Genomic DNA, 26074 nt, shown 5'->3' with positions numbered 1-26074 from the left:
CATCTCAGGGTCCCACTGCTCCTAGAGAAGATAGCCCATCATTACTCAACTGAATACCCTGTCGGGGTTTGAGTGTTCGATGATGGACCTGGAATGGGGCCCAGGCCTAGGAGCTGGAGAGAACTAATTGCCCAGGGCAATTTAAAGAGGGCCCATGTTTGTTTGTGCTTTGAGGCTTAGAGGCTGGGGAAGGCGGAGAGGAGCCCAGAGGAGGATGGGAGCCGGCACCCTACAGGAGGCTTGGCGGGAAAGCCCCTCGGGGCAGGCGCCCACCAGCAGTCTACTGGGCAGTGAGAGGAGAAATACCCAATCCCCATGACAACAAACCTCCAACTGAAGCACAGCAACTCACTTTGTGTCCCCTGGGGTGGGGTGGAGCCGGGCTTGTGTCCCATGACTGGGTCAGTGAAGGAAAAGCCACCAGAGGCAGAGAGGAGGACATTTTGGAAGAGGCAGAAAATTAAGAGGCAGAGGGAGAACAGCTGCTTTCCCATCCCCAGTAGAGGCAGGACCTTGGGGAGAGCCCTCCCTGGCCAACTCTTGAGCTGCAGCAGAGAGGAGGACTCGGAGCACATATGGTGGAGCCAAGTCTCTGGGTCTGACTCCTGGCTCTGCATCTCCTTGGCTTTGCGCCCTTGAGCAAGTTGTCCGAGTCTCCTCATCTGGAAACTGGGGATGACAACAGTACCCACCCTGCAGGGGAGTGGTGAGGATTAAAAGTAAGCTCTGTCACTTCGAGGAGGCAAAGAAGCCCCCACTGACGCTGGCTTCCACCTGCAATGGGGTTCCGCACAGACAGTAATCTGAGCCCTGGTCTCCAGCCCCTTCCCCTCGCACCCCGCCCCCGCCCACCCTGAGCAGGCTCCAACACACGCTTTCTGATCACAATATAAATTAGCTCCGGGAGAAACCAGCATCATAGTCAAGGACACCGGAGCCTCCCTGAATGCCAGGCTGTGCCAAGTCCGGCCCAGCAGCGGGGTAGAACTGCAAAGTGACAGACGTGGGAGTCTACTAAAGCCATCACTGGTGTTTCTTGGGCCATCAAGTCTGAAGGCAATGGTGGCCAGAGAAAAGTGAACCTTCAACCTCCTCCTGTCCCAGGGGCGCTCCCCCTGCTCTAATTCTTCATCCCTATGCCAAGTGGACTCCGCAGAAAATGCTCCATCCCAAGTTTTGCTACAGCCCTAGAGACCCTCAAGGTCTCAGAGCCTTTGTCCAGAGAGGAAGGCATTGCTGTTCATGGAGATGAATAGATGTCAACTCAGACCTGAGAGGAAAATGTGGCTAGGGACAACTGATGAGGATGAATGGGGGGGGGGGCACGGGCTTGGCACGAGAGTGGGGGAGGGGAGGCTGTCTGCTGGACAGGCCACACATTTCTACATAGTTGCTGACACTAAAACACCCTAAAAATATGCTAGCAACTGGACAAGGTTGACCTAGACCCCACAGCTAGCCTTGTCTCTTTCTTCCTCCAAACTATAAATATTTACGTGCAGTGGGGAGGTTTTGAAGTCAGGGTTACTTGGCTTAGGGTCTGAAGCACTTTGATAAATGGCCTCTCTTCCCTCCTTGGTTTTCGTGTTGACGTTGTTTGTTGGTTTGCCTTATTTCCAGTCTCAATGGAGACTGGAAGTCTCTTCCATGCGAGAGGCTATCTGTTGGCAGAGAGAACGTGGTCTTTGCTCTGCGCCCTTTGACACTTCTTGCCTCGGGCTCCCGGTCTTCCCTTGGCCCTCTTCCTTGCAGGAGAGAGAGACACACAGACACGGAGTGAAGACAGCAAGTGGGCAGTGGCTTTGGAAGGGAAGGGGAGGGGTGGGGAGCGAGTAACAAAAACCAGGGCAAGAGAATTCCCCCCCAAAAAACTAGAGACGACCAAGGCGGTGGGCAGAGCACAAGACTAGGTCTCATGAGACCCGGGTTTGGGCTCCAGACTTGCATGGACTCACCAAACCACCCCAGTCGAGTGTGACCTCTCTGGGCCTGACTTGCTCGTCCGTAGCAGGAGGACACTGGGCCAGATCATCTCGGAGACCCTTTCCGGCTCTGACCTTCCACACTTCCATGAGAACATGGTGGTCCTCGGGACATTAGAAACCCCTCAGGGATCGCCCCAGTTCTCCCAAGGTCATAGTTACACCCAGCAACCCCAGTCTCTGAACTTACGCTGTTCTAGGGGACCCAGTTACAGTCCCTTCCTCCTGAATGAATCCTGGAGTCTGAACGTCCTTGACAGTGTCCAGAGGGAATGTTTGGCGGTTGTTTCCCTGGTGACCAAATAATCTCTCTCCCGGAGAAAATGTCACTGTGGGTTATCAGGTGATAGAAGCGACAAGACAAGTGCACATGCTCTGCACGGCAAGGTGGGGGAAGCACAGAAAGTGCCCGCATGTTAGAGGAACAGATTTTTGTTGATGCATGAGCTCGTTGCCTAATGATTGCCCATTCATTCTCGTGTAAGGCAAAGATTAGGTATTTATACAATTGAGAGGCACAGCATACCAATGAAGGGCATGTGGGCTGGGGCAGGGCAGGGGCGGCTGGCCCAGCCTGCTCGGGGCTGGAGCAAGCAGCAAGCAAGGGAGGGAGGCAGGACGGGCCCTGGTCCAGTTGTCAGGGGGAGCAGGGCTCTGCCGGAAGCTGGCCAGAGTGGGCAGGGGGGCTGTCTGGATGCTAGGAATTTATCAAGGGTGAGCCTGGACCTGTCTCTCCTGTGGTGAGCCTCTGGCAGCCTCTTAGGGCCGTTTCCTCTGAAGCCACGGGGAAGGACCTCTCGTGAAGGGGAGAGCACCCAAGGCCGGCAGAGGGGTAATTGAGCAACTCTGCTCACAGCCAGGTCAGGGCCCTGTCTGGACCAGTTAGCTTTGTTTTCCGGCACCACATGGGAAACCTTTAACCCTATGGAGCCAAGAATGGCTCCTGGTCCCAGTGGGCCCAAGAGAGAGGGTGTGGAAGGGGGCGGTGCACGCCCATCACCTCTGCCGAAAGAACCCGAAGACCTGGAGCCCTCACAGGGGGGCGCAGGGGCCCTGCTGCCACTCTGGGAGTGTGTGCCCCGTCTCCCTAACCTGCTGCCTCTGGGATGGAGCTCCGGCCCCAGCCCCTGCCTCCTCACCTTGCCCAATCCTTGGTGGATTTTCAGCAATGTTTTTCTAGGAAAGCCTTGGCCCCGTTGTCTTCAGAACCTGGGGCCTGGCAGGGTGAGCCACATTCTCAGGACCTGCGCTTTGAGCCTGGAGAGACCCCTGGGTGCCTGCCATTCCAGTTTGCTCGCAGTCATTATAAGACATGAGCTCTGAGGGTGGGACTGTGGTTCTTGTTCTAGCAGGAGAAGCAGCTCCTGGCTTTGACATTCCCATCTGACCTAGACTTCCTTGCAGGAAGGCAACCAGACCCTGCCTCTCCTCCCTTCCACATGGAGGAGAGCAAGGGAAAGATCCCACCCAGCTGTCCTCTGCACCACAGGGGCTGGAGGAATAAACGATGTAGGAGCATGGTCTGGACGTTCCCGCCCCCCCACCTGAGGCGGGGGTTGCAGGAGGAGACCTCAGGGCTTGGCATTCCAGAGAAGGAGGATCACGAGGCCAGGCCTGAAGGAGCATGGGGGTAAATGAACATTAGCAGGCTGGGAGGCAGTCCCACTGAGCAGCGTGCAAACAAGGGAAACTTGCCGCCCCTCTGGACCCAGGTGGCTTCTGACTCCAGTGCAGGGTCAAGCAGCCTGGAGGGCTCACTTGGGGCCAGGCCACCGAGACAGTGGGCAGGGCTGGTGGGCTTCATACACTTATTCAGAGCATCTCTGGCAGAAAGACTTGGGGAGCCGTCTTCGTGGTTTGGGCACGAAGCCCAGGCCCAGCCTTGCTCCCTCACACTTCCCATGGCTTCGGTGTGACCCTGATCTGCCCTACGGGCCTCTTTTGGGAAGCTCTCCCTCTCTGCTTCTATCCTGGCTTGGTCCTGCCTGCAAGAGTCCAGACACCTGGGAATTTAAAGCAGAATTCTAGAGATACAGAGCCCTTGCGGCAAACTCCTGATGGAATATGTTATCTTGGCCTGGGTTGCTCTGAGTGGGCTGGAGCCATTCACCTGCCCCCCACACCCCACCCCCCGCCCATCCCAGTCCAGCCTTCCCAGAGGTATGACCCATACCTGGAGCCAGCTTGCTAGCTCGCTGCAAAACCAATCTTCTTAGTCCTTTAAATCACATTGCAAGGGCCAGCCGCTCAAGAAAGTTCCCCAAAACGATACAACCCATGTCCCAGTCTTCCACACGTGATCTCTTCCCCAGGTGGGCTCTTGTCACGTGATGCTGAGCAAAATGGGGAGACCTCAGTCTGTCTCTTCCGGGGTCCACCTGATACAGTTAGTCTTTGCCTCTCATCCTGGAAATACTCACTTTGTTTCTCAAGGCCCTGCACTGGGTTTCCTCCAACTCACTGGCTCTTAGTTGTCAGTCCTCTTGGTTGATTCTTCCCCCCCGGTCCCCACCAATGAACAAGACAGTCCTGGTCCTGAGGCTCAGGCTTAACGTGGATCTCCATACATGGGATCTCAACTAGTCTCATGGCTTTTAACACCATTTATATGCTGACTTCTACATTTATGTCTATAGCCAAGGCCTCTCTCTTGGACCCTGCACTCTATATCCAAGTCCCTCTCCAACAACTCCATTTGGATGTCCCAAAGGCATCTCCGATATAATGTGAGCAAGTCTGAGCGCCTGATCTTCCTCCACAAGTGGATTCTTCCTCCAGGATTCCCCAATTCAGTGAATGGCGATTCCCTCCCCAGTTGCTCAAGCTGAAAACCCTGATTCTTCTCTTTCTCCATACCCTCGACCCTACCCTCAATCTGTCAGCAAATTCTGCTAGTTCTGCTTCCAAGATACATGCAGAATCAAGCTAGGTCTTACACCAGCATCCTTGTCCAAGCCACCGCGGTCTCTTACGGCACTAGTCTCTCAAGTGATGTCTCTGTCTCTGCCCTGGCCGTACAGCCTACTGCTGACCCGCTAGCTACAGTGATATGTAGGAACTTTTGATTGTGGAACCCCATTAAGCTGTCCTGCCCCTTTACCCCTCTCACCTCGGGTTTTGCTCTGTCTCCTCCCCAGCCACACTGGCCCCCTGACTGTTCTCTGACCAACCCACGCCAGGTTCCTCACGGTCACCTTTCTCTCCACCCGGATCTCTCTTCTTCCAGTTATCTGCGTGGCTGTCTCCTCGCCATCCTTCGGGTCTACTCAAAAGGCCTTTCTCAGGGAGGCCTCTCCTGACCAGCCTGTTTTACTCCCCCATCCTCTCTTCAAAACGCCCTCCCCACCACACTTTCCTGCTTTGCTTTCTCCACAGTATCTCTCTGACCGTACTATTTGCCTCACCAACTCATTTGTGTCCCTCAACCGAAGTGTAAGCGCCATGGGAGCAAGGACTTTGTTTAGCACCGCACCCCAGAGCCCAGGACTGTAGTCGGTGCCTTGCAGACGGTGGAACAGATCACCACTGAATGCGCCGTTCTCAAACTATGTCTCCTCTCACTTCCTCAGTTCTCTTTTCTCTTGGGTCTCCTCTTGCTTGCTGCCCTTTGCTGGCCCCTCGCCTCCTCTTCCGTGACTGTGGGCGCTCCCCAAAGCTCGGTTCTTGCTCGCAACTTCTCCTTCCACCATCTGCATCCTCGGTCCACTTACCCACCCTCCTGGCTTCCATAATCACCTCAAATCATTGTGTTCTTCTGAATGCATTGACTCGCTCTGAAACCTTCACCCAACGATGAGCTCCTTGAAAGCCAGGACTCTATTTGTCCCCTCAGTTGTTCTTGGACCCAGATAAGTTCTCTGAGGGATCGCTGAAGACATGTTGAGTGAATAAAGATTCATCATGCTTCCCTCTTGTGCCTCCCACCTCCCAGCCAGGATAGAACTGAAAGCCTGAGATCCAAGGTGCTCGTTGCATCAGCTGCTGGTCAGTGAGCCTTGGGGAGGTGTCATCCTACGGTGATTTAATGATTTAATGAGTCACAGTGGATCACTTTAGCTGATTCTTTGGCTCTACTTGAAGAGGCTTTTTGTGCTTACCCTTGGACCTCATTTGACTTGAGTACGCGGGTGTGAGAAGAGGACGCAACTGAACTCTTCTGGCAAGGACAGGAAATTTCATTCTAGGAGGCCAGCCTCCCCCAACATGCTGGGCTAGTGAGGACCTGCATATCCCTCGGGACCGCAGAGCTGCCTTCCTGCTTCCCCTGTCAGACTGTGAGCCTTTGAGGACAGGACTGGAGTTTAAGTGCTCATTTTCTCCATGCTAGCCTGGTGCCTGGTCCAGAGTTCATTACACCACAAGTCGTCTTGCACAAAGAAAAAAACCCAGTCTGACTTGACAGAAGTTCTTTCTAGATCCTTCCCCCAATCCAGAGAAAATAAAGAAACACAGTCCCCTACTCCTGACAGCCCGGCCTTTTAGCACTCTCTATCTTCATTGCCATCAAAGCCTAGCCTATAACTTTCTTTTTCTGACTCTGACTTCTTTTCTCCATTTCTCCCCAACACTTCTGCACGTGGCTTGCGGTAGAGCATAGTTTTGTTGCAAGCACCCTGAACCGGCCCATCCCCCAAGCACGTGCCATGTGTGCAAGGGGGCGGGGGCCACCAGACCTACTCTAAGATGCCCATCAGCCTGGGCGCTGTGAGGTGGAGGGCTCTGTCTCTGCCATCCTTTCCACCACCAGCTCAAGCTTCTACATCCAGCAAACTTCTGTATCAGTGATGTAACTGACACTCGAACGTTTGTTGAATGAAAGAGCGATGAATGTCAGGCTACAGCCCACAGGAAGAATCCTGGGGAGATGGGAAAGGAATCCCAGGGTCAGCACAAAAGCTGCCGCCTGGAACAAGAGGAAGGAGAGAAGCCAACCAGGCCACAAGAGAAAACAAAAACACTCTTCTGGATCCCTTGAATGAGCTGCACAATTTTGGATCTGTCTTCTGCCCCAGGAAGCAATGCAATCCTGCTGCGCTCCCACCATGCAAGGACCACAGGCTTGGTTGAGTCTTGGCTCTCCACCACCTTCTCTCTGGGCGACACTGGGTGAATCACTTAACCTGATTCTTCATTTCTTTGTTTACATAAAGGGGATGATAATAAGGCTTGTGGCGAGGATAAAATATGATCAAGTTGGTTGTGCTCTAGGCTCCTGGTAGGAGCTCAAGTAATAAGCCACATAGCCCCAGTAAACAGGGATCTGAAAGGAGGCAGGTTAAGGAGGAAGCTAAGCCCCCCTCCCCAGCCAAAGGACTGCACCTCGTGGGAAAAGGAGGAAGACAGCTTGGTGGGGAGCAGGGGATTCCTTGTGGCAGGAACCCCCTAGAGGACATTTCCCAGGCGCTGGAAGAGAGGACTGATTCTTACTGACATTTAAGGGAGGAGAATATGTCTGGAAATTCTGCCTCGTGGCTTATTAACCTATGGACCACACTCCCAGGGACTGGGTAGCTCTGCTCTGAAAGCAAGGGAGCCAAGCACTTCTCTTTAAGAGATGCCAAGAATCTTAGAATCTCAGAATTTTGAAGCTGGTTTAACACTCAGTAAACTGCAGCTCAGAGAGGACAAGTCACTTTCCCAAGGTCACACAGAGAACATACGGCCTGGCTAGGACGAGAACTAAACTAATAAGAATACCCAACAACGTGCCAAAACAGGTGGTCGGGACCCAAGCGGGGGAGTCAGGTCTGAGAGCGTTACACACAGTGACCCACAGGCTGAGCCAGAAGGAAAGTCACTGTGACAATGGGGCTCAGGGGGCTGTTCTGTGACAGCGCCGACCGAGGCATCTCATGGATGTTACTTAGTTTTTTACATTTACTGTCACTACGAGGTATAGTACCCATTATTGTCCCTGTTTTGCTGATATGGAAACTGAGGCAGAGTAGATAATGTCCCCAAGGTCTCAGAGCTAGAAAGAGCAGAAGCTAGAATACAACACAGGTCTGTTGGGCACCAATGCCTGAGCTCTTTCTGTCCAGTCCTGCTCATTCCCAGGCTGGAGACCAGTCCAGCATATTAGGCCTCTCTTCCTCCTTGCAGACTCTGAGTCCAGGGTCCCTGGAAGTACATAAAACACACCAGCACCCCAAAACAACACACGCATGCACACACACACACCCGTACTTGGCTCACTCTGACCTGGCGGGGACCTGCTAAGGCAGGAAGATGGCCGAGTCCATTAACGCAACCAAACACAACACATATTTATGGCCCCAATTACAGCCTTCACCTCCCTCCCCACTGCCACCAAGGAGCAGGAATAGTTGTGTGCAGTGGGGTCTGAGGCCTCTGTAGCAATAACTACAAGATTACAGAGACGTTTGCAAACCCCGGTGACGGCAGCACTATTATAATGATAAATCTACAGCTTTATATAGAAATAATGGGACTGGGGGCAGAAGCGGGGGGAGGGAAGAGCAGGGGGATTTCAGCCAATCAAAGTTCTGGGTGGAGGGAAAATGGCAAGCTGCTGGGAATGCCCAGGAGACCACCAGGGGCCGTTAGTCAAGCCAGGCAGGAGTGGGGCAACAGGAGTGTGAGAAGCAGCCCTGCCTGGGGTCGGAGTGGATTTAATGAACTCCCACGATTTCCTCCCCACTCTGAGCTCCTTGACTCTGTGGCACAGAATAGGCCTCCAATGGCTCTAGCACGTCTGAGTTGCCTGCTTGGCACCCTCCAGCCTGGTGGGGGGTACACTACCTCCATTGCTCCCTAGGCTTCCCTTCAGAGCAACCTGGAGGCCGTGAGGCCAATGTCCCATGTGGCTTAAGATTTGCAATTAACCAAGAGCTAGACTCCCCGGATGCACACCTCTCCTTCACTAGCCTTGAAGCTCCTAATTCAGGGGTTGTGAGAAAACAACAGGGATGCTCCAGGCTTTGCTACTTCAAACCAACTTGAGCCATGCGGCTGGAGCTAAAGCAAGGGACCTACCCGGTTCCACCTGCCAGGGCTGAATGTGATGCTCCAATACAAGCACAGGGACCAACAAGGGGACAGCATTCATGGACTCATGCGACCCCAAAGCAGCCTGCTAAGCCCCTGATTCTCACAGCGCCCGCCTCTCCTTCTACTTAGCCTGTGGGTCACTGACCCTCCAGTTCAATCCGGACTCTCCGACCCAACTGGTTAATCAATTTGCCACCATATCTCTGAAGGAATGCACAGGCTGCATCTCTCCCCACCAAGCCTGACTCTACCGGTTTTCAGAATACTATTTGACCTTCTCCTCCAGGAAGCCTTCCCAGGTTATAACCACACCCGATTCCCACTGCTTCTTTAATAATTCTTTCTTTGTGTATCCATATATAGTTTTAATTGAATTAACTAAGCCGTTGGTCATTCTACAAAAATGTGCTGAGTTCTTATGTTTGTTTATAATGACACACTCAGCGTGGAGGAAAAACACAAGAGAAAGTCAAATGTGGGACAAAAGGCATTCCTGAGCCATTGGGAGGACTTTGCAAGACTAAAGATGATTCGGGGTATAATTGAAAGACACAGGAATAAATCCAAAGGAGCGATTTCTGTAAGAGCAGAAAGGCTCAGGGAACTTTGAAAGGGGGATTGGTTTGGGCCAGGCAGAGCAGTGCAGAAAGGCATGCGTGACAGGGGGAACCTTGTGAGCAAAGGCAGGAGGCAAGAATGTCGGGCACGCTTGGGACCAGCCTGCAGGACAGTGGAGCTGCCAGAGTTCCAAGCGGAGTGGGGCCCAAATGCAGCTCTAGGAATGGAATCCAGCATGAGGACAGATGGGAGCCCCTGTGCTCATCCCTACCACCCCCACCACGCTGGCCGCAGGATTTCACATGCACTCACTGCTTGTCATTCCCAGGGACTATGACTTGGGCCTCTCTGGCCCCCAAATAAGTATAATTTCAGAGTCAGTGCCAAAAAAACAGGTAAAAGCACCCACCTTATTTCCCTTTCCCCTCCTTTGCCTGATTTCTCGCCCACCAGGACGATGAGCTTACTCCTGAGAGCCAACCCACCAGAAGAGCTGCGGACTGGAGGGCCCCAGGGGCCTCCCGTTGGCAGAACATCAGCTCAGGCAGACTGCAAGCAAGACGGGGTGTGTGAGCACAGTCACCTCCTCTTCGGCTTCAGAAACTCCTGGGCCTGGCCTCCCTGTGCTCCCAGTTAGGATATACCCTTCCCCACCTATCTTAATTCTTCCCCATCCGGGGAAAATTCCAGGGCTGCCCTAACTCTCAATAGCAACCTCACACAGTGCACACTATTCACTATTTAGCATTACTAGCACCTGCATGGACTTCTCTTGTCTCTGGAATTAGATTCTAATTTTCTGTGGATCAAGGAGGCTGTCTTTTATCGCAGTCCCGCTCACTCCCCAGTGCCTGGCACAGTGTTCTGCTCAGGAGGAGAGGGTGGAGGACTAGAACAGTACTAGCTGAGGATGATGAGGATGGTGACGATGTGTCCAACACCTTTTGGATGATCTGCCGTTTTCTGAAGCTGGGCTGAGGAAGGGGGATGGGACGAGGACAGGGACAGCCACAGCATTCTAGCACATAGGAAGCTCGCCTCCCTGTGAGGAGCGCGCTTAGGCACAGACTGTCCAATCCAGGCTTGGGTCTTCCATCGTGCCCGCAGCTAAGGTCACAGGAGAGGGAGGAGAGTCCTCAGAGTCTGAGTCAAGCTCTGTTTCCCCAGCCCCTGGTCTCACCCCTCCCGCTCTCGGAGCCCCTGGGCCTTGACCTCCACGTGGGGAGGACCGAGCTGCTCTTCTCTACCTGTGCAGTCACCATAATGAAGCTGCTGCCTGAGGAGAGCACCAGGGAAGAGCTGCAGCAGATGTAAACTTCACAGTGATTTATAGAGCAGAGCTCTTGGGCCTGGGCCGGCGTTCAGCTGCTGCGCCATCCCGCCCCATCTGCCCGGTCTCGCTGCTGGTCCTATTCTTGGGGAGTTCGTGGAAGCAAAGGTCGGAGAGGCACTGGGACATCAGACTGAACTGGTCAAAGTCAGGACCAGCTCGGAGAATGGGGTGTCCCCGAGACCCACCCTGGGGCCGAAACGGAGCCCACCAAGCTTTGAACAAATCAAGTTTCTTATACTTTTCCCATCAGAGCAGGGGGGATGATTTTCCTGGCCTCTCTCCTCACAAATTCAACACAGAGATATTGAGAATTGTTGAAAGGGAGGGCCTGCAGACTGAGTGGGGTCATCCCCACCCCAGAGAAACAGTGCAAGAAATATCCGGGGAGACTCAACCAGTTAGCACTCAAGACCCCAGACACAAGGCCGTTGGTGTCTGATGAGAACACCCATGCTGGGCTCTCAGCTGCCTGGATGGGCTTAGAGAGAGGTATATGCCCACACCTGTGGGATCCACACTGGACCAAAGGGCTCTGGAAATGCCCTCTTAATTCTCTGTGCCAAACCTCTCTTCCTCCTGAAAAGCCAGCTCGAGCCTCAGCTCCTTAAAACCTTCCCTGGTTAATTGCAGTTGATCGTGAACAGCCAAGCACCTCCTGTCCCATGTGTGGATTAGTCAGGTATCCTTCCAGGCTGCCCTGGGCAGGGAGTGCCTCAGAGAAGGGGCTGTGTGGTAGTCACTCGTGTTGGTCATTAAGTGCTTCCAGTTCTCCTTCTGGGCATACGGTAGGATTTCTTTGCCCTGCCCTCCTAAGTTGCCATGTGTCTTGCTTTGGCTAACGAAACACAAGTAGAAGTAACAAATATCCCTTCACTGTGGAAGCTTTAAGAAATAGTGCATGACTTGCCACATCCTCTTTCTCCTGATGTGGTAACTATGGGAGCACATGTCCAAACGAAGCCTCTGTCGGCTCAGACCCCCGGGTCATAAGTAGACCCCAGCCAAGCTGCAAAGTATGGATAGCATGAACAAGAACTAGATCTTGGTTGCTCTAAGCTACCAAATCCTAGGACTATTTGTTGCTGCAACTTAACCTCATTCGTCCTGATTAACATGCCCTGTTCTTGATTGCTCTTTTCAGGCTTCTAGCACACATCAGTGCACTTGGCAGATGCTGCTGTCTGATTCAGTCTAGAGACCTGGCCCAATCCTCACCCATGATCAAAGAGATAGATAACATTATTTTATAGGTGGTAGACCTAAGGCCTAGCAGGTGGAGGGAACCGCCCCAGAACATGTAATCAGAAGCAATGGGCAAAAATTCTCTTCCATGCCAACCCACACCCCAACCTGGGGCAGCGTGCAAGGACTTCCCCAGGGTGCGCTGAGCCACTGCTCAGTTCCCAAAGTCCCCCTTCACATCCTGAAGGGCAAAGGCCCACTTGTCTCTAGGGCGGAGGAGGATAGGGCCACACCCCACTCAACCCGGCCCTAGGAATCCTCAAGAAGCCCAGGAGGCAAGGCTGTACTCACACTGGTGGCGTACTGGATGTCCTTCCAGATGGAGGTTTCCCGGGACAGGTCGGAGGCCTCGAAGAGGTTGTCCAGGATGACCTCTCCGATCATGTCATGGCGGGAGAAGCGGTCGAAGTCGAAGACACTGAGATGTAGCTTGCGCTCAGCCAGCTCCTCGTAGGGCACCGGGAAGTGGAAGTTCTCATCGAAGGTGGGGTTCAGCGTCTTGCGGTGCACCCGGGTCTGCAGCTTGCACTTGCGATCAGGCAGGAGGTAGATCTTGACGTAGGGGTCAGAGCTGCCACAGAAGTCCTTGGCAGGGAGGTCGAAGGCCTTCAGGATGCGCACGATCAAGGTCTCGTTCTCATAGTCGTAGCGCAGGCTGAAGTTGATTTTCCCGCAGCTCTTGGCGGCCTCAGACTTGGCATCGTCCCCATCCACCGACTTCTGCTTGTAGAGTTCAGGCTTGATTCGGCCAATGCTGGTGGGCTGTTCTGCCGCCGGCGGCAGCTCGTTGCCGTAGTCCACGCTGGAGACGTGCATCTGCCGTGGCAGGTGGCGCTTGAAGGACGTGTGCCTGGCGGGGGTCGGGACAGCGTGGTCAGGGCCCCGGGGGGGGGGGCGGAGTGTGCAGGCCGACACCTCCCTGCCGCCCTGGCTTATCCTACACTTTGCAGGGCCCTTTTCCTCCTGCTCGCCGACCCTCTCTCCATCTGCACACACTTGGTGCACGGGTGATTGTGAGCATTACAAGTCTACGGAAAGGAGCTGGAATGGGGCCCGGTATATACTAAGGTCAATTCATGGTAGCCTTTGCTGCCATTTTTCCCCCTGCTTTCTGGGTTTCTTTCCTTGTAGACGTGACTCTAGTTCCCCCATGAAACCATGAGATCCCTTAGGAGAAGGACCATCCTTTCTCCCCCTGGCTGTGGCTATCCCTTCATCATCATCACCAGCTCTACCACCGACACTGTAGTTAAACATTTATTGGGCTTGGGAGCCAGACTGCGGAGGTTAATGTTGGCTCTGCCACTGTCTGGCTATGTGACCTTGGTCAAGTTATTTAACTTCTCTGCGTTACAAAATGAGGATAATAAAAGTAGCAATTGCATAGGATTGCTGTGAGGAGGAACTGGATTCATACACATAAAAAGCACTTAGAACAGGGCCAGGTGTATAGTAAGCGATATATCATCAACTCTGGATTGTCAAAGAATCCAGCTCTGATGGATTCCTTCCTTGGCTCCTCACAACTACCTGATGAGTCACCAGCCCTATTTTACAGTCAGGGAAAAGCGAGGCCTAGGAAAGGTGAGCAACTTGCCCGAGGTCATATGATAAACTCTGAAAATGTGACCCCCAGCACGTTCATTCCTGGACTCCCAGCTGAAGACCTGGTCTCCTTCCCTTCGGCTGGTTCTCCGGGAGCCTGGGGAGACATTGCAGGGACCCAGGAGCCCACAAGAGCCCTAGGTTTGAATAAATACAAATGAATGCACCACTCCTGTGTCTGAATTTAGAGTAAGTTGTTTGTTATTATGCGGTGGGAGTTGTTTTTGGTTTTCTCCGTTAAAGAATGCCATGTATACAACTGCTGTCCTTCAGGGGACTCTGTCAAAGGTTATAAAGGAATCCTCACTCCTCAAAATGTTAGGAACCTCTTGTCTTATATCCCATGCACGGCCGACGCTATTGACAAGGCTTTACTGGCAGACCCCTAGACACACCATGAACTTGTATGCCTCTGGGCCTTTGCATATTCTCTGCCCTCTGCCTGCAATCTCTCCTTCTCTCCAAACACCCAACACCTCCCACCCACGTGCATCCCAGTGCACACCATGGAGCACAGCGCCCCACCTCCAAGGTTCCCCTCTCCTGCGGCCTTTCCTGGTGCCCACCTCCTGGTTGGTTACCCCACCGCGGAGCACATCATCTGTTATATTCTCCAATCAGAAGACATTAGTTATTATTTCTGTCCTCTGCTCCTCACGGGCTGGAATCTCTTAATGTCTTGAGTAAGAGAATGTGGAGGCGTGGCGGGGAGGGAAGGGAGAGGTCCACCCTCACCTGGTAGATGATGCTGGCTCTGTGGTCTGCCGCTGCAGCCTCGTGTGACGCATGATATGCTCCTTGACTGACATCTGCACCTCGGCCGGGATATCTGGGGACGTGTGGCTGATCTTCACAGCCGCCTCTAGGAAGCCCAGCGTGTTGGTGTCCTTCAGCTTGTCTGCCATGTTGCCTCTGGAGCCCGGGCTCTGGAGGGCGTCCGGGGGAGGGTTAGCAGAAGCGGGACTGGAGGCCTCCTTGCTCCTCCAGGGCATCCAGCACAGCTTCCAAAAGAGAAAGAGAAAAACTGCCACCAGGGCCACGCCACACACAATCACTACGGCTGCGAGGAGGCTGACAGAGGTGCCTGCCCTCGGCGTGAGCCAGGCAGGGAGGGACAGAGACAGACAGAGGTGGGCAGAAGCAGGAGAGGGTGTCGGCAGAGGGAGCACACAGAAGGGACAAAGACGGGAGAAGAGAAAAGAACGCTCATGAGAAAGCTACCCGCCAGAGGAGAGGTGGTTTTGGGGGTGGCGCTCCGCAGTCCACTTTGTGAAATGTCTGCAGCCGGGCGTTAGCCTCCGCCGGTCCCCCCACTCCCACCCCTCTCCCCCACTGCCAGCCTGGGGAGCACCTGGGCTGCCTCCCTGACTGCCTGTCGGCAAGTGCACCGGGAAGGGAAAGTAATTTAAATAGCAGCCTAAGCAAATGTGCAAATTCGTGAAGCGTTCACATTTGGATGTTGTTTGAATTTCTATTAGAGCTGTTACTATGGCCAGACTTAGAGCAGAGTCATTTTTTGTATACAGCTCTCTTCCTCAACAGGCTGTGTGGCCTTGGGGACCAGAGGCTTGGCCAACTCCATCTCTTCCCGGACCCAACCCCCCATGGAGCCCAGAGCGGGAGCTCAACGGTCACGAGATGACTTGAAGTGAATGAGAGGCAGGGGTTAGGTCTCAGGCTTCTTCTGGACTCTCAACTCTGCACGCAGTAGGCTCAGTAGATACTGGGATGAAGTTGGAATTGGACCCACACAATTTATTTCCAAGCTACATACAAGTGATTTTTGTAGCTGGCTTTTTCCCATTCCTGTGGCCAGTTGAGAGCTTTTCTGTAAAGCTGGTATTTTTGAATGTTGTGGTTGGTTCAAGGCGGGGGCTCACTGCCTTGTCCCCAGCCCACCCCTACCCCCCAGCAGGATGCCTGTGATCCCAGGAGAGCTGTGGGAGATGCCTCCCTCTGGAAGAAACGATTAAGCAGATCTCCCACCCCAACCCCTTTTGGAATGACCCTTAGGGCCCAAAGCCTCTTCTCCCTCTGAGAGGTCAGAAGCCTCCAAACCAACGGCACACGTGGTGGGGTGTGCACTAAGGTCAAGCCCACAGAGGAGTCTTGCATGCCTAGGGTGACAATGGAAAAGTTGAGAAATTCCATCACCATCATCATCATCACACCAAATTCCTGGAAAGTCTGGAGGAGGCCAGATGACTTGGTAACTGGACCTGGACTTTTGTGCTCCCTTTGGAGGGGTGTGTCCTCACCAGTCTCCCTATTACCTTCGTGGCCCCTGCAGGCCTGTGGGTTTGCAGGCTCTGGATTATCGTGGCCCAGTGTCCCAGGAATCTTCAGATTTAAGGTGAGAAATGACCCTACAAGTACGGAGGCCAGGCTGTGCTTTTGCAGACAAGAACAGTGGTCCAGAGAAGGAACTTGCCTGGGGTCACAGGTCAGACAAGGAGCCTGGACCAGGGTCCAGATGTCCACCACCCAGGCTGGGGCTCCTTCCACTGTCCTATAGCCTGTTTGTTCCTGATTAAACTGATGGCTATTGTAACCCTGTGTTTTTATATTTGTCTGACTCAGGGCCTAGCACAGAAACTGGCACATGAGAATGAATGAGCGAATGAGGTGAATGAATGAATGAATGAATGGCATATAAAAGAGCTATAATTATCTCTCAACCAGCATTTACTGAGCACCTGCAGGTACCAGGGGCTAAGCTAGGCTTGCAGTAGTGAGATGCCAAGTCCCTCCTGGGGGGAATCCAGAGTACTCTCATAGCACACAGGCACCAGGGAAAGCTGTCTCCCGTCCAGAGGAACCTTCCGGAGGTGAGAACGTCAGCTACCTTCTCTGGGGAGCGGGCACTGCCTTCTGACTCCCTGGCTGTAGGGTCCTGGCTTGGATCAACTATCACAGCCACCCACAGCAATCCTAGGCCCCTGCACAGAGACAACGGAGCTTCTCCCTGGCCAAAGGAGCTGGGTGGGATTAGTCCTTCACCCAGGGACTGCTAGGGATCTGGAAAGCCAATTCTAAGTTCACTTCTAAACTAAAGGTCTCTAGTGTGGTATGAGTGCATTCTGGGGGCACAAGAGAAAACACATCAGATCGCTTTCATATTTATTTATTATCTTAAAAACAATAAATGAGAGTTGCAATATACTGGTTGATAGTAATAGAAATGATAGCATTTTATTTCTGGACTTAGTTAAGTTTTGAACATTACGAGGTCCAAGGTACAAAGTGCTCTTTATGCATTCGCTCGTTTAATACTCTCCAGGGAGATAGGTGTGATTATTATTTTCATTTTGCAGATGAAGGTGAGGCGCAGAGGACGAGATTCCCCGGGGTCACACGGCTGGTAAGCCATGGAACGGAGATACAACCCACATGTGTATGTAACATGGGAACAGATATATATTGGAGGCATTAAATCAAATAATTTGTGCTGTTACGAGTTCATTATCTAAATGGTTTGGAGACTGTTTCTGTAGGCCCTTATAGCCCTGGGGCTCACGAGGAAAGCTACCACAGATAGTCCTTATTCTAAGTATCCAGCCATCTCTAGACCCTTCACATCTGCTCTCGGTTACAGCTGTTCTGGATGCATTCTCTACAGTATGAGTCACCTTAAAACAAAAAGGTATTTCTAAGGCTTTGCTGTCCTTTGATCATACACTTTACTTGCTGTGGTAATAATTAGAATTTTAATGAGGAAGGGGGAGAAACGGGGGGAATCCAGAGAGCATAGAGTGCATTTAAATGTTCAGCCTGACAAAAAACTGAATTCATAAATGAAAAGAGAGGTGGGGGAGGGGGCGGGCGGAGGGAATCAGTTTTCCTTGCTGTGGCTGCTATTTTGAATGCTTGTGCACGTGCCCCCCCACCGCCCCCCGCTGTCGTTCCCTCGGAGCTGAGATTAAGGCAGGCAGAGGTATGGATTATTGGGAATCAGCACTCAGCGCTCAATACTGGTTATGTAAGACCAAGTGGCCCTTCCTCTGCCTGGAGAATCCCTTTCCAGGACATCTCGCCCACAGGCATTACACAGAGATTTGGGTCCTGTTGCTGAGTGGATTCACCCCCACTGGGGAACGCAAGGCAGTGAGCAAGGCTCGTAAAGAGCAGAATTAGGCCAGGGCAAAGGTGACTGTACAGGATTTAGCCCCTATAAAATCACTATATGCAGCCTTGAACGCAGCCAGCCCGCATAGCCTGGTTAAACGTCCACTGAGGCTGGGAAGGATAGGCTCCTGTATGGTCTAAGGGCTCTGCTAGATCAGCTACGATGTGTGCCTTCCTACCTCAGGCCTGCTGGGACCGACCGACCAGGACACGTTGCCCTTTACTAAATCACAGGTGCATGAGTCGCCCTCAAAGCCTTTTTCCCACTCGTCTTGTTTGAACCTCGACACTGTGAGGTAGATAGAATTTTGATGGGCAACTCAGCCGCCTTTTGCGTCCTGATCCAGTACTCTTCATATTTCATACTGCTATCATGCACTAGCTTCGTGGCAAGAGAGAGGCAACCCTCTGGTAAGGGAGAAAGCCCTTCCCAAATCTTTGTGTTCTTCCTCCCTCTCTTCTTCCTTCTTTATTTCCTCCTCAGCCCGGAGAGAAAGAATCAGTGCCCTGGGGTCAGACTGGGCTCCTTCAATGTTCATCTCCACTGACTTTAAACTGTGTGACTTTGGCAAGCTACTTAATCTCTCAAGCCTCAGTTTCCTCATCTGTGATATGGGTATAATAATAGTATCTACCTTCTAGGGTCATTGTGAGGTTTCAGTGAGATCAAAAGTGCCAGGACAGTGCCTGGAATGTAGTAAAAAATAAGATAAATATTAGCTGTTTCTATTAGAATCACTTCGTTCTGCCTAGTCTAGTTTTGAATATCCCCTCATTTGGAAAAGTTTCATTGGCAGAACATCTGCAAGCCACGAACACTAATAGAGAGAGCTTTAACTTTGTCATTACAAATGAGGAATGACCTTACTAGCAGAAAAAATGTAAGTATTGTATATATAGCTACATGTCAAGACATAATATGTACTACATTAAAGATCTCTCATCTCCGAGTTTTTCTGTCAATACTCATTTGCTTGCTACTCATCCAGTTTCGTTGTTACCATCACCAGCCATCTGGTGAACAGGCATGAGCTCCAAAGGAGTGAAAAGAAAATCATGAAACAAAAATCAACAATTGAGAGAACATGCTATGGTTTTGCAAAGTTCTCTTGGAAATTTGGAAGAAGGAAGTCTAGTCCATTACTCAACATTAGGTGTGAAACATCTTTATTCAGGTGTCAGAAGAATCCAATATTCCATGGGCACCCGGTTTGGGAAATCATATTGGTCAATTACCCAGCAGCCTCTGGGAGAGCAAAGGGCTGTGCAGCTATGCTTTGGATACACACCCAGTGACCTGGCATTGCGCAGGGGCACGTGGCTTCTAATCCTGGCGGGGGACGTAGACTTCACTTAGTGTTCAGATCCTGGGCGGGTAGCTCAGGTGAGCACCAGCACCAGAATGACCACAGAGCGCATCCATCCACATTTCTAATTGTGTGACCTTGAGCAAGTTACTTAACATTCTCCAGACTTTGGTTTCCTCTTTGATTTGTTAGGGATTCTAAGGATTCCTACTTTATGGAGTCATTATGAATATTAAATGAACTAAGACTTTGGGCATAGTTCCTGGTACGTGGTAAGTGCTCCCCAAATGTAAGCTATTTTTCTTCATGTGTTGCTTTTTTTGATGGCAAATAATACAGAATGGACCCAAAACTGGGCCCTCTGAGACAGGGAAGGGGGACACCAGACCACGGGGCAAGGCAGCCAAGAGACCTCAGGCCCACAAGGGCAGGAACCGCTCATCACCTTCAGTGAAACTGTCTGGCAGGGGTAATGACTCCTGGCCTCCCTCTCTCCCTGGAAAATGCTGGGTTATTAATTAGCAACCCAGGGCTTTCTTATCTCTCCACACTGACACTCCTTTCTCCAAAGACAGAGCCCTGGCGCCCCCTCCCCTTATCCCCACCCGGAGTGTTAGGATTCATCAGCAGCTCTTATCACCTGCTATTGTTCCCATTTTTCTAATAGGTTTCCATGTCAGGAAAATCCATTCTGTAACAGTAACAGGCATTTTTGCTAATAGATTGTACCTGAAAAGATAAACTGGGGAGAGGAAGTGAAAAGAAAGGACCATTTTCTCTGCTTCGCCCAAAGCTGGAGAACGCTGGCTTCAGGGCCTGGGGCTGCTGGTAGACCCTCGGAAATGGTTTACGTGCCCGCCTGTACGGAGCAGGGGCCGCCCGGGCTGAGGAGCCCTCATTCAGACACAGAACAGAGACACAGACAAGCACAACCCAGAGATCAGACAGCAAGAAATGCAGAGGCACAGCGCCAAGTCTGGGAGGGGAAAAGACTCTGGGCAGAACCATTCGTATTAATACCGGTAATATTATTTGTTATTTCTTTCTACATGGTCAGCACCATGCCCCTTACATTATTTCCTTTAATCTTTACCACTTCCTGAAGAAATGAGTATGCAACTCTCAAAGATAAATTAACTCGGCTTAGAGATGTTAACTAAGTAACTTCTTCAAGGATACATCGCATTGCGCAGAGGAGCTGGGATTTAAACCTGGGACTTCTGATGCCAAAGTCAGAGCTTCTGAGCCGGGCCCCTGAGGGCACTGGGGGCTGAGTGGGAAGCTGGACAAGAAGCTGGGGAGGCATTTCTTTGTTATAATCAGGAGAGTGTGGGACACATCCTCTACTATTTGGCCTGATCCTCTGTACCTGGATAGAAACCTGGAGACTAGAATTATGACCAACCTCCTCATCCCCCATCTCTTTCTTCTTCTCTAGAAAGTATAGACACTGCAGGTTACCCACCAGGCACCAGGCCAATAACCTCAGTGGCCCCTGGAAATGCCTTGTCCAGAGATATATGTCCCTGAGAAATACCTGAGGGTGCGGGTATGTGTGCGTGCATGTGTGTGTGTGTGTGTGTGTGTGTGTGCATGCATGTGTTGGGGGAACAGGGCTATTCTGTTCCAAGCGTTACAGACGTGGTCCATTAATAATAAACTCTGCCATGGCTTGTAAATTTATTAGGAGAAGCTGGTGTAATTAAAATTCAGAGTTGGGGGAGGGGGAGCAGAGAGCCTTTGCTTCCATTCCTTCTTTCAGAGATCCAGGCTGAACTACCGATGGGGATAATTAGCAGAGTCCAAACAGAGAAGGAATTAATGCCCCTGAAAAGCTTCGATGAGGAGAGACAATGCCGGGCTAATTATGGCCGCACCAGCTTTATGACTGGGCACCGGCTTCCACCATCATTAGGGGATTCAGAGATAAATCGGAGACTAATGTGGAGTGCTGTAGCTAACAGAGCATTGGCATTAATTTAGCAATTATTAGTATTATTATTTTGGCAGATGGTAACTGTACGTTTATGGCTGATTAGTCAGGGCTTGGGGCCCCTCTGAGATGTGGACATCAAGGCTGGGGTGATGGTGGAGAGGAGCAGACAGAGAACCAGAAAGATTCTTTCCCTCTACACCCCCCCTTCCTGTTTACCCCTGCAAGGACTGAGAGGAGAGGTCTGTCGGGGCCCACATGGAGCAAGAAAAACAGATCGGCAATAGAGAGAAGGGGGAGATGAGACAATGTTGTATACCTAGAGCGTCCACAGCAGGATATCTTGCTCACCTCCACTTTCAATGCCCCCTCAGATGAAAATTCCTAAGTGTGGCTGGTTCAGTCCTCTGGTGCTCAGAGACCTCTTTTCCTAAGCAGGACCAGCAAGGGTGCCACCTAGCTTGGGCAGGACTTTCTCTTACCCTGTTTTTTTTTCCCACTCCAGACAGCCTTACACAGACCCTAAAGAAACCTGGCTGGGTCCAGATGTCTCAGTCTTAGTCCTAATTTTCTGCAGCCACATGTTATACCTCCAACTCTGTGGACAGAGTAACAGAACAGTTAGAACATGTCTTCTCTGTACAGAGCCTGGAGGGGATGATCTACCATTCCACTCTTAAAGTTCCCACAGACAGAGGTCGAAGAAAACTTCTAGAACTGTAAATCCAAGCACTGTACAGCTCCTAGATACTTTACCCTAGTTCTAGAATCTTAAAGTTGAAGACACACCATAAAGTCAGAACATCGTCTAAAAGATGTACGTTCTAAAGGATCGTAATTGCACCTTTCCTCAAAGAAGGCAAAATTTGCAGAATTTCTTCCTTCCGGCAAGGAGTGAGGGAGTAACTGATTATTTAGTTATAGAAACAGGAACGTTTGTGGTTTTGATGAAATGCTATGCATTTAACTTGCCATCACAAGCGGGAAAAATCTTACCTGTGCTGCCAAAGGCTAACTTCAAAAGCAGGTGACTGAATCACAGAACATCTCCAGAGTCAGTAGAGAAGTAAACCAACAGGACATACATCTCATGGCCACATGTAAGACCACGAATAACCATTCCTGCTGCCAGCTTGGCAGGGGCAGGGCAGCTCAGGGTCCTCTATCAGTTCCTGAATTTTTTTGGAACACCTCTGAATCTCTGCTTGCTATCTCAAACCCAAAACCCTCCTACCCACACCCAACACTCTGCATTTGGCCTATGGAGCAAATTCATTCATCTCCACAAGGCAAATGGCATGAAGAAGGAAGAGAACTGCCTGTCAGTGTCCACTTGCAGGGGTAGGCAGGTGGGGGGTGGATTGTACATTAAAGAGGAAAACAGACCCTTCGCCTTCAGAATGTTTAAAGAAAAACGGAACTTGTTTCTATCTGGGACAGTTTGTGTAGAGGTGTTTCAAGTCAGGAAAGCTAAGGAGATCTGATTAAGGTTTCCTGTGCAATTCCTAGCACAGACCATGGCATATAGGAGGGTCCCAGTAAATGATAGTAGAGTCCAAATCTCAATTGTTGAATCTCAGGGTGTTACTAGAAATCCCGTGAGCTAGAGACTTTCAGTAGGAGGAAGGCAGGGGGAAACATACAGAGGTAAAGAGAACTGGGCATGCTCTAGTCACTTGCATTTTTCGTGAAAATACAAATGAAAAGATCCAGCATTTCCCTGCCAGGAGAATCTGGCAGTGGCTCTGGGATATAGGGAGTAGGCCAGGACTTAGGCTACCTGGGGGCCTGGTCCTGAACTGCACAGCATCTCCCCAGACTTGTGCTCACTTAAACCCCAAGCTCGCAAAGCCACTCTCAACCACTTTCTTTCTTTTGCTGTGATTAAGGGTCTCCTTCTGCCACCTCCTCTCTTTCAGCCCCCTAGCTTGGCCCCCAGGGGCTTCCTGAGGCTTGTGACTCAGCAGCCAAAGTTCAAGTCCCCCAGGACTGACAAGTCAAGCTCAAGCAGCCTGCAGGGAAGGCACACTGATTCATCTGAGCCTGCTTACTCTCGTTCCTCAACCTTCTCTCACCCTCAGCCTGGCCACCAGGTACCTGTCATTCCAGACTATGGGGTGTCCCGCTGGAGTCGGAACCCCAGTGCCTCCCTGTATCAGAATGTTCCACGCACACATACACCCTCCGCAGCATGCAGCATTTCTGCTCTGGACAGATGGGGGAGGAGGGCAACCTCCATCCCAGGTGGAACTCGACAGGTGTGTTCTCACCTTGAATTATCTCCTTTAGGGTTTGAGAAGTCAGGACCAGAATTAAGGCCCCCACTGGAAATGAATTGTTGGAGGTAAGGATGGAAGGAAGCTGGGTAGGCAGGCAGGCAGGAAAAGACTCCCTAACTTGGGGAAAATGGTGTGTCTGGGGGATATGAGGAGAGGGATGGTGCAGTAGATGAGGGCACCTGAGAACCAAAATCTAAGAACACTTGCTGGGCCTACTTTATTCCGAGATTCTTCAAGAGGGAGAATCAACCTCTCCAACATCCCTCACTGTACCTCCCTCTGAAAGTTCTTCTTTAGGTCTCACCTCAGTCCCTTCTGCTGCAGTAATCAACCCATTGATCAAACATTGCCAGGGCCAGAGAGAGTGCAGGCGAGAGAGCAGCGCCCCCTACAACCCACGCAAGGCTGAGGTGCGCTCCACTCCCGCAAGGCTGGACACAATCCCCTCAACACACACAATCCTCCCCTTGGCCCACTATCTTCCTTCTATTCCTCTGCCCCGCCCCCCCCCCCCCCCCAGCGGCCCGGTTCCTAACCTAGGACCTTACCAACAGCTGTGACCTTTAACCTCAAGTGAAAAAACAGGGCCCTGGAACCTGCGGTCTCTGGGGAGCTTACCCCAGCTGTACCTGCTCCAGGAACCGCCGCTCCAGTCCCCGTCTTCTGATCCCTGGAGACGCGCGTGGAGAAGAAATTCCCGCCTCTCGTAGCCCCTTCCTCCCTTTCCCGCGCCGTTGGTGAGGAACCACAGGGGCGACCCTCGCCTTCCCCGAGGCCCAGCGCCACCGGGGTCAGGGTCGGGGGACGAGGAGGGGCGGTGTCTGCGGAGCCAAAGGAACCCCGGCGCCTTGGTCCCTGCAGGATCTCCCCACTCCCACGCCGCATCCTCTCGAGGCTTCGCACTGCCCCCCCGCCCCTCCCCCCCGGAGGGAAGGCGACCGGGTGCTCCCTCTCTCGCAGGACCCTCCAGACGTCGGCATCCTGACAAAGAAGCCCGGCTGCAGCGGGCGAGCGTGGCCGCACGGCGCTGGTGCGGCAAGTAAATACCCGGGCCGGCGGGCCGCCTACCCTCCCGCGGCTCCCGCCGCCAGGGCGCGACACGCCATTGCCGCTGTCGCGACTCCCGAGAGACGCCGCAGCTGTGCGCCGGGCCCGGGCCCTGCGGGGCTCGGGCTCCCGACTCACCGGCTCCGGCGAGCTCGCCTCGGCTCGGGCTCCCGCCTGGGCTCGGCGGCCGCCGGGGCTGCGTCCGGCGCACGGTCCGCGCCGTTCGGGCAGGAGGCGCCCGCTTGGCAAAGTCGGCGAGAGGCACCGGCTCAGTCGCGCACCGGCCCCGAGTCCGAGTGAGTCAGAGAGGGACCGAGGGAGCGAGTTATAGGGGCGGGCGTTGGGGGGGGGGAGGATGCCGAGACACCCTCCCCCACCCCGCCCCCCGCCCCCCGGCGGAGACGCAGAGAGCCACTCGCAGCCGGAGAGACGTTCGGACACAAAGACCTCGTGCCGCCCGCAGACCCAAGTTTCTCCCCGAGACCAAGGGGCTCGGACCGCGTTCCCCGAGAGAACAGACAAACGGACGCGCAGACCGACAGACGGACCTTGGGACCTCGACACCCCCAAGAAACGAGTTACTTCCTCCGCCGGGGTGTCCCTGGTCTCCTACTCGCTCCACAGACCCCTTCCCTGGCAGATTGCCCGCAGGGTAAGCGGAGAGACGCTAGGGAAACTGAGGCCCCCGTGGGGCGCCGCACCCCGGGAGCGCGGCTTTGCGCGAGATCCCCGAAGAGTCACACGGGAGGGGGGGCTCGGGGATTCTCTGCCTCCCAGGTTCCTTTCACGTCTCTCCGCTTGCCCTGCGGGCGATGGAACAGGGTACTGGCTGGGGCTGGTTCCGAACCCAGGATCCCGAGCTGGAGTTCTCTGTCTAGGTTCTGGGGCTCCCGGGGCCGGGGCTCTGGGAGGGAGGACGGCCAGGGCGAGAATCCAGGAAAAGAGGGGGCCTCGGATTTCCCGTTACCTGAGTCGGCCGCGCTCGGACTCCTCTCTGGGGGCTGTAGCTCGAAGCTCCGACAAGTCTCCACGTCCAGCCCGAGAGGGGGCGGCCGGGCCCGGCACAGCGAGGCCAGGAGCGCGAGCGCTGCCTGGCACCGAGGCCCCCCGGTCCCCCACACCCCACTCATGCCCGGGACACCCCGGCGCTTCAAGCAGCCGCCCGAACCCGTACCGCCGCCGGACTGGGGCGGGGCGAGGCGGCCCCAAGAAGACCCTCCCCGCAGCGGCCCCCTGCGGCTCCGTTCAGCTTTTAATCGCTTCCCCGCAGGGTCTCCGCCCCTCACGTGGCATCCCGCGGCAGCTGGCAAGTCTGGCGCCTCACGGCCGCCCCCTCTACACCCAGGGACAGGCCTGAGTCCCGGCGGGTTCGAGGCAGGGGAGCCCGGTTGTCCAGCACCCCGGAGGGTGCAAGGCCCAGGAAAGGGCCTGGGATCTGACTCCACATTCACTGCCTGGTGTGACCTTGGGCCTCTCTGAGCCTCAATTCCCCACTCTGTAAAAGGGGTGTAATGATTACGAGTGCTTCACAGGCTGCCTGGGAATATAAAGATAGTGTTCGTGAAAACACTGGGTAAATTGCCACATTCCACACAAGTGGCAACGAAATAGATGAACCCATTACAGAAAGAAAGATGACCCGGCTGGGAGTG

The 26074-nt window shown here is 53.1% G+C and overlaps 1 protein-coding gene across 8 annotated transcripts in view; it reads right to left on the bottom strand.

The window, feature by feature from the left end:
* SYT6 (synaptotagmin 6) overlaps positions 1 to 25788 on the bottom strand; it is a 58345-nt gene extending 32557 nt beyond the window's left edge. For 2 of the 8 annotated variants that reach the window (XR_004916156.2, XM_036088445.2), the window contains exons 1-3: positions 25390 to 25780; positions 14467 to 14815; positions 12418 to 12976 (exon numbers count right to left, since the gene is read on the bottom strand). Coding sequence is in view for 6 of the 8 variants with exons in the window: in XM_036088445.2 (XP_035944338.1) it covers positions 12418 to 12976; positions 14467 to 14815; positions 25390 to 25552 (1071 nt within the window). In the remaining 2 variants the exon portion in view is untranslated. Of the gene's footprint in view, positions 1 to 12417; positions 12977 to 14466; positions 14816 to 24560; positions 24715 to 25389 lie in introns of those variants that run through there. The other 6 variants (XR_004916155.2, XM_036088446.2, XM_036088444.2 and 3 more) reach the window with 6 other exon arrangements.
* Between the last annotated feature and the right edge of the window lie 286 nt (positions 25789 to 26074).

This window comes from Halichoerus grypus, chromosome 5, assembly GCF_964656455.1.
Source record: "Halichoerus grypus chromosome 5, mHalGry1.hap1.1, whole genome shotgun sequence".
NCBI lineage: Eukaryota > Metazoa > Chordata > Mammalia > Carnivora > Phocidae > Halichoerus > Halichoerus grypus.
The sequence above is the reverse complement of the archived record's forward strand: the minus strand, read 5'-3'. Positions and strand labels throughout refer to the sequence as shown.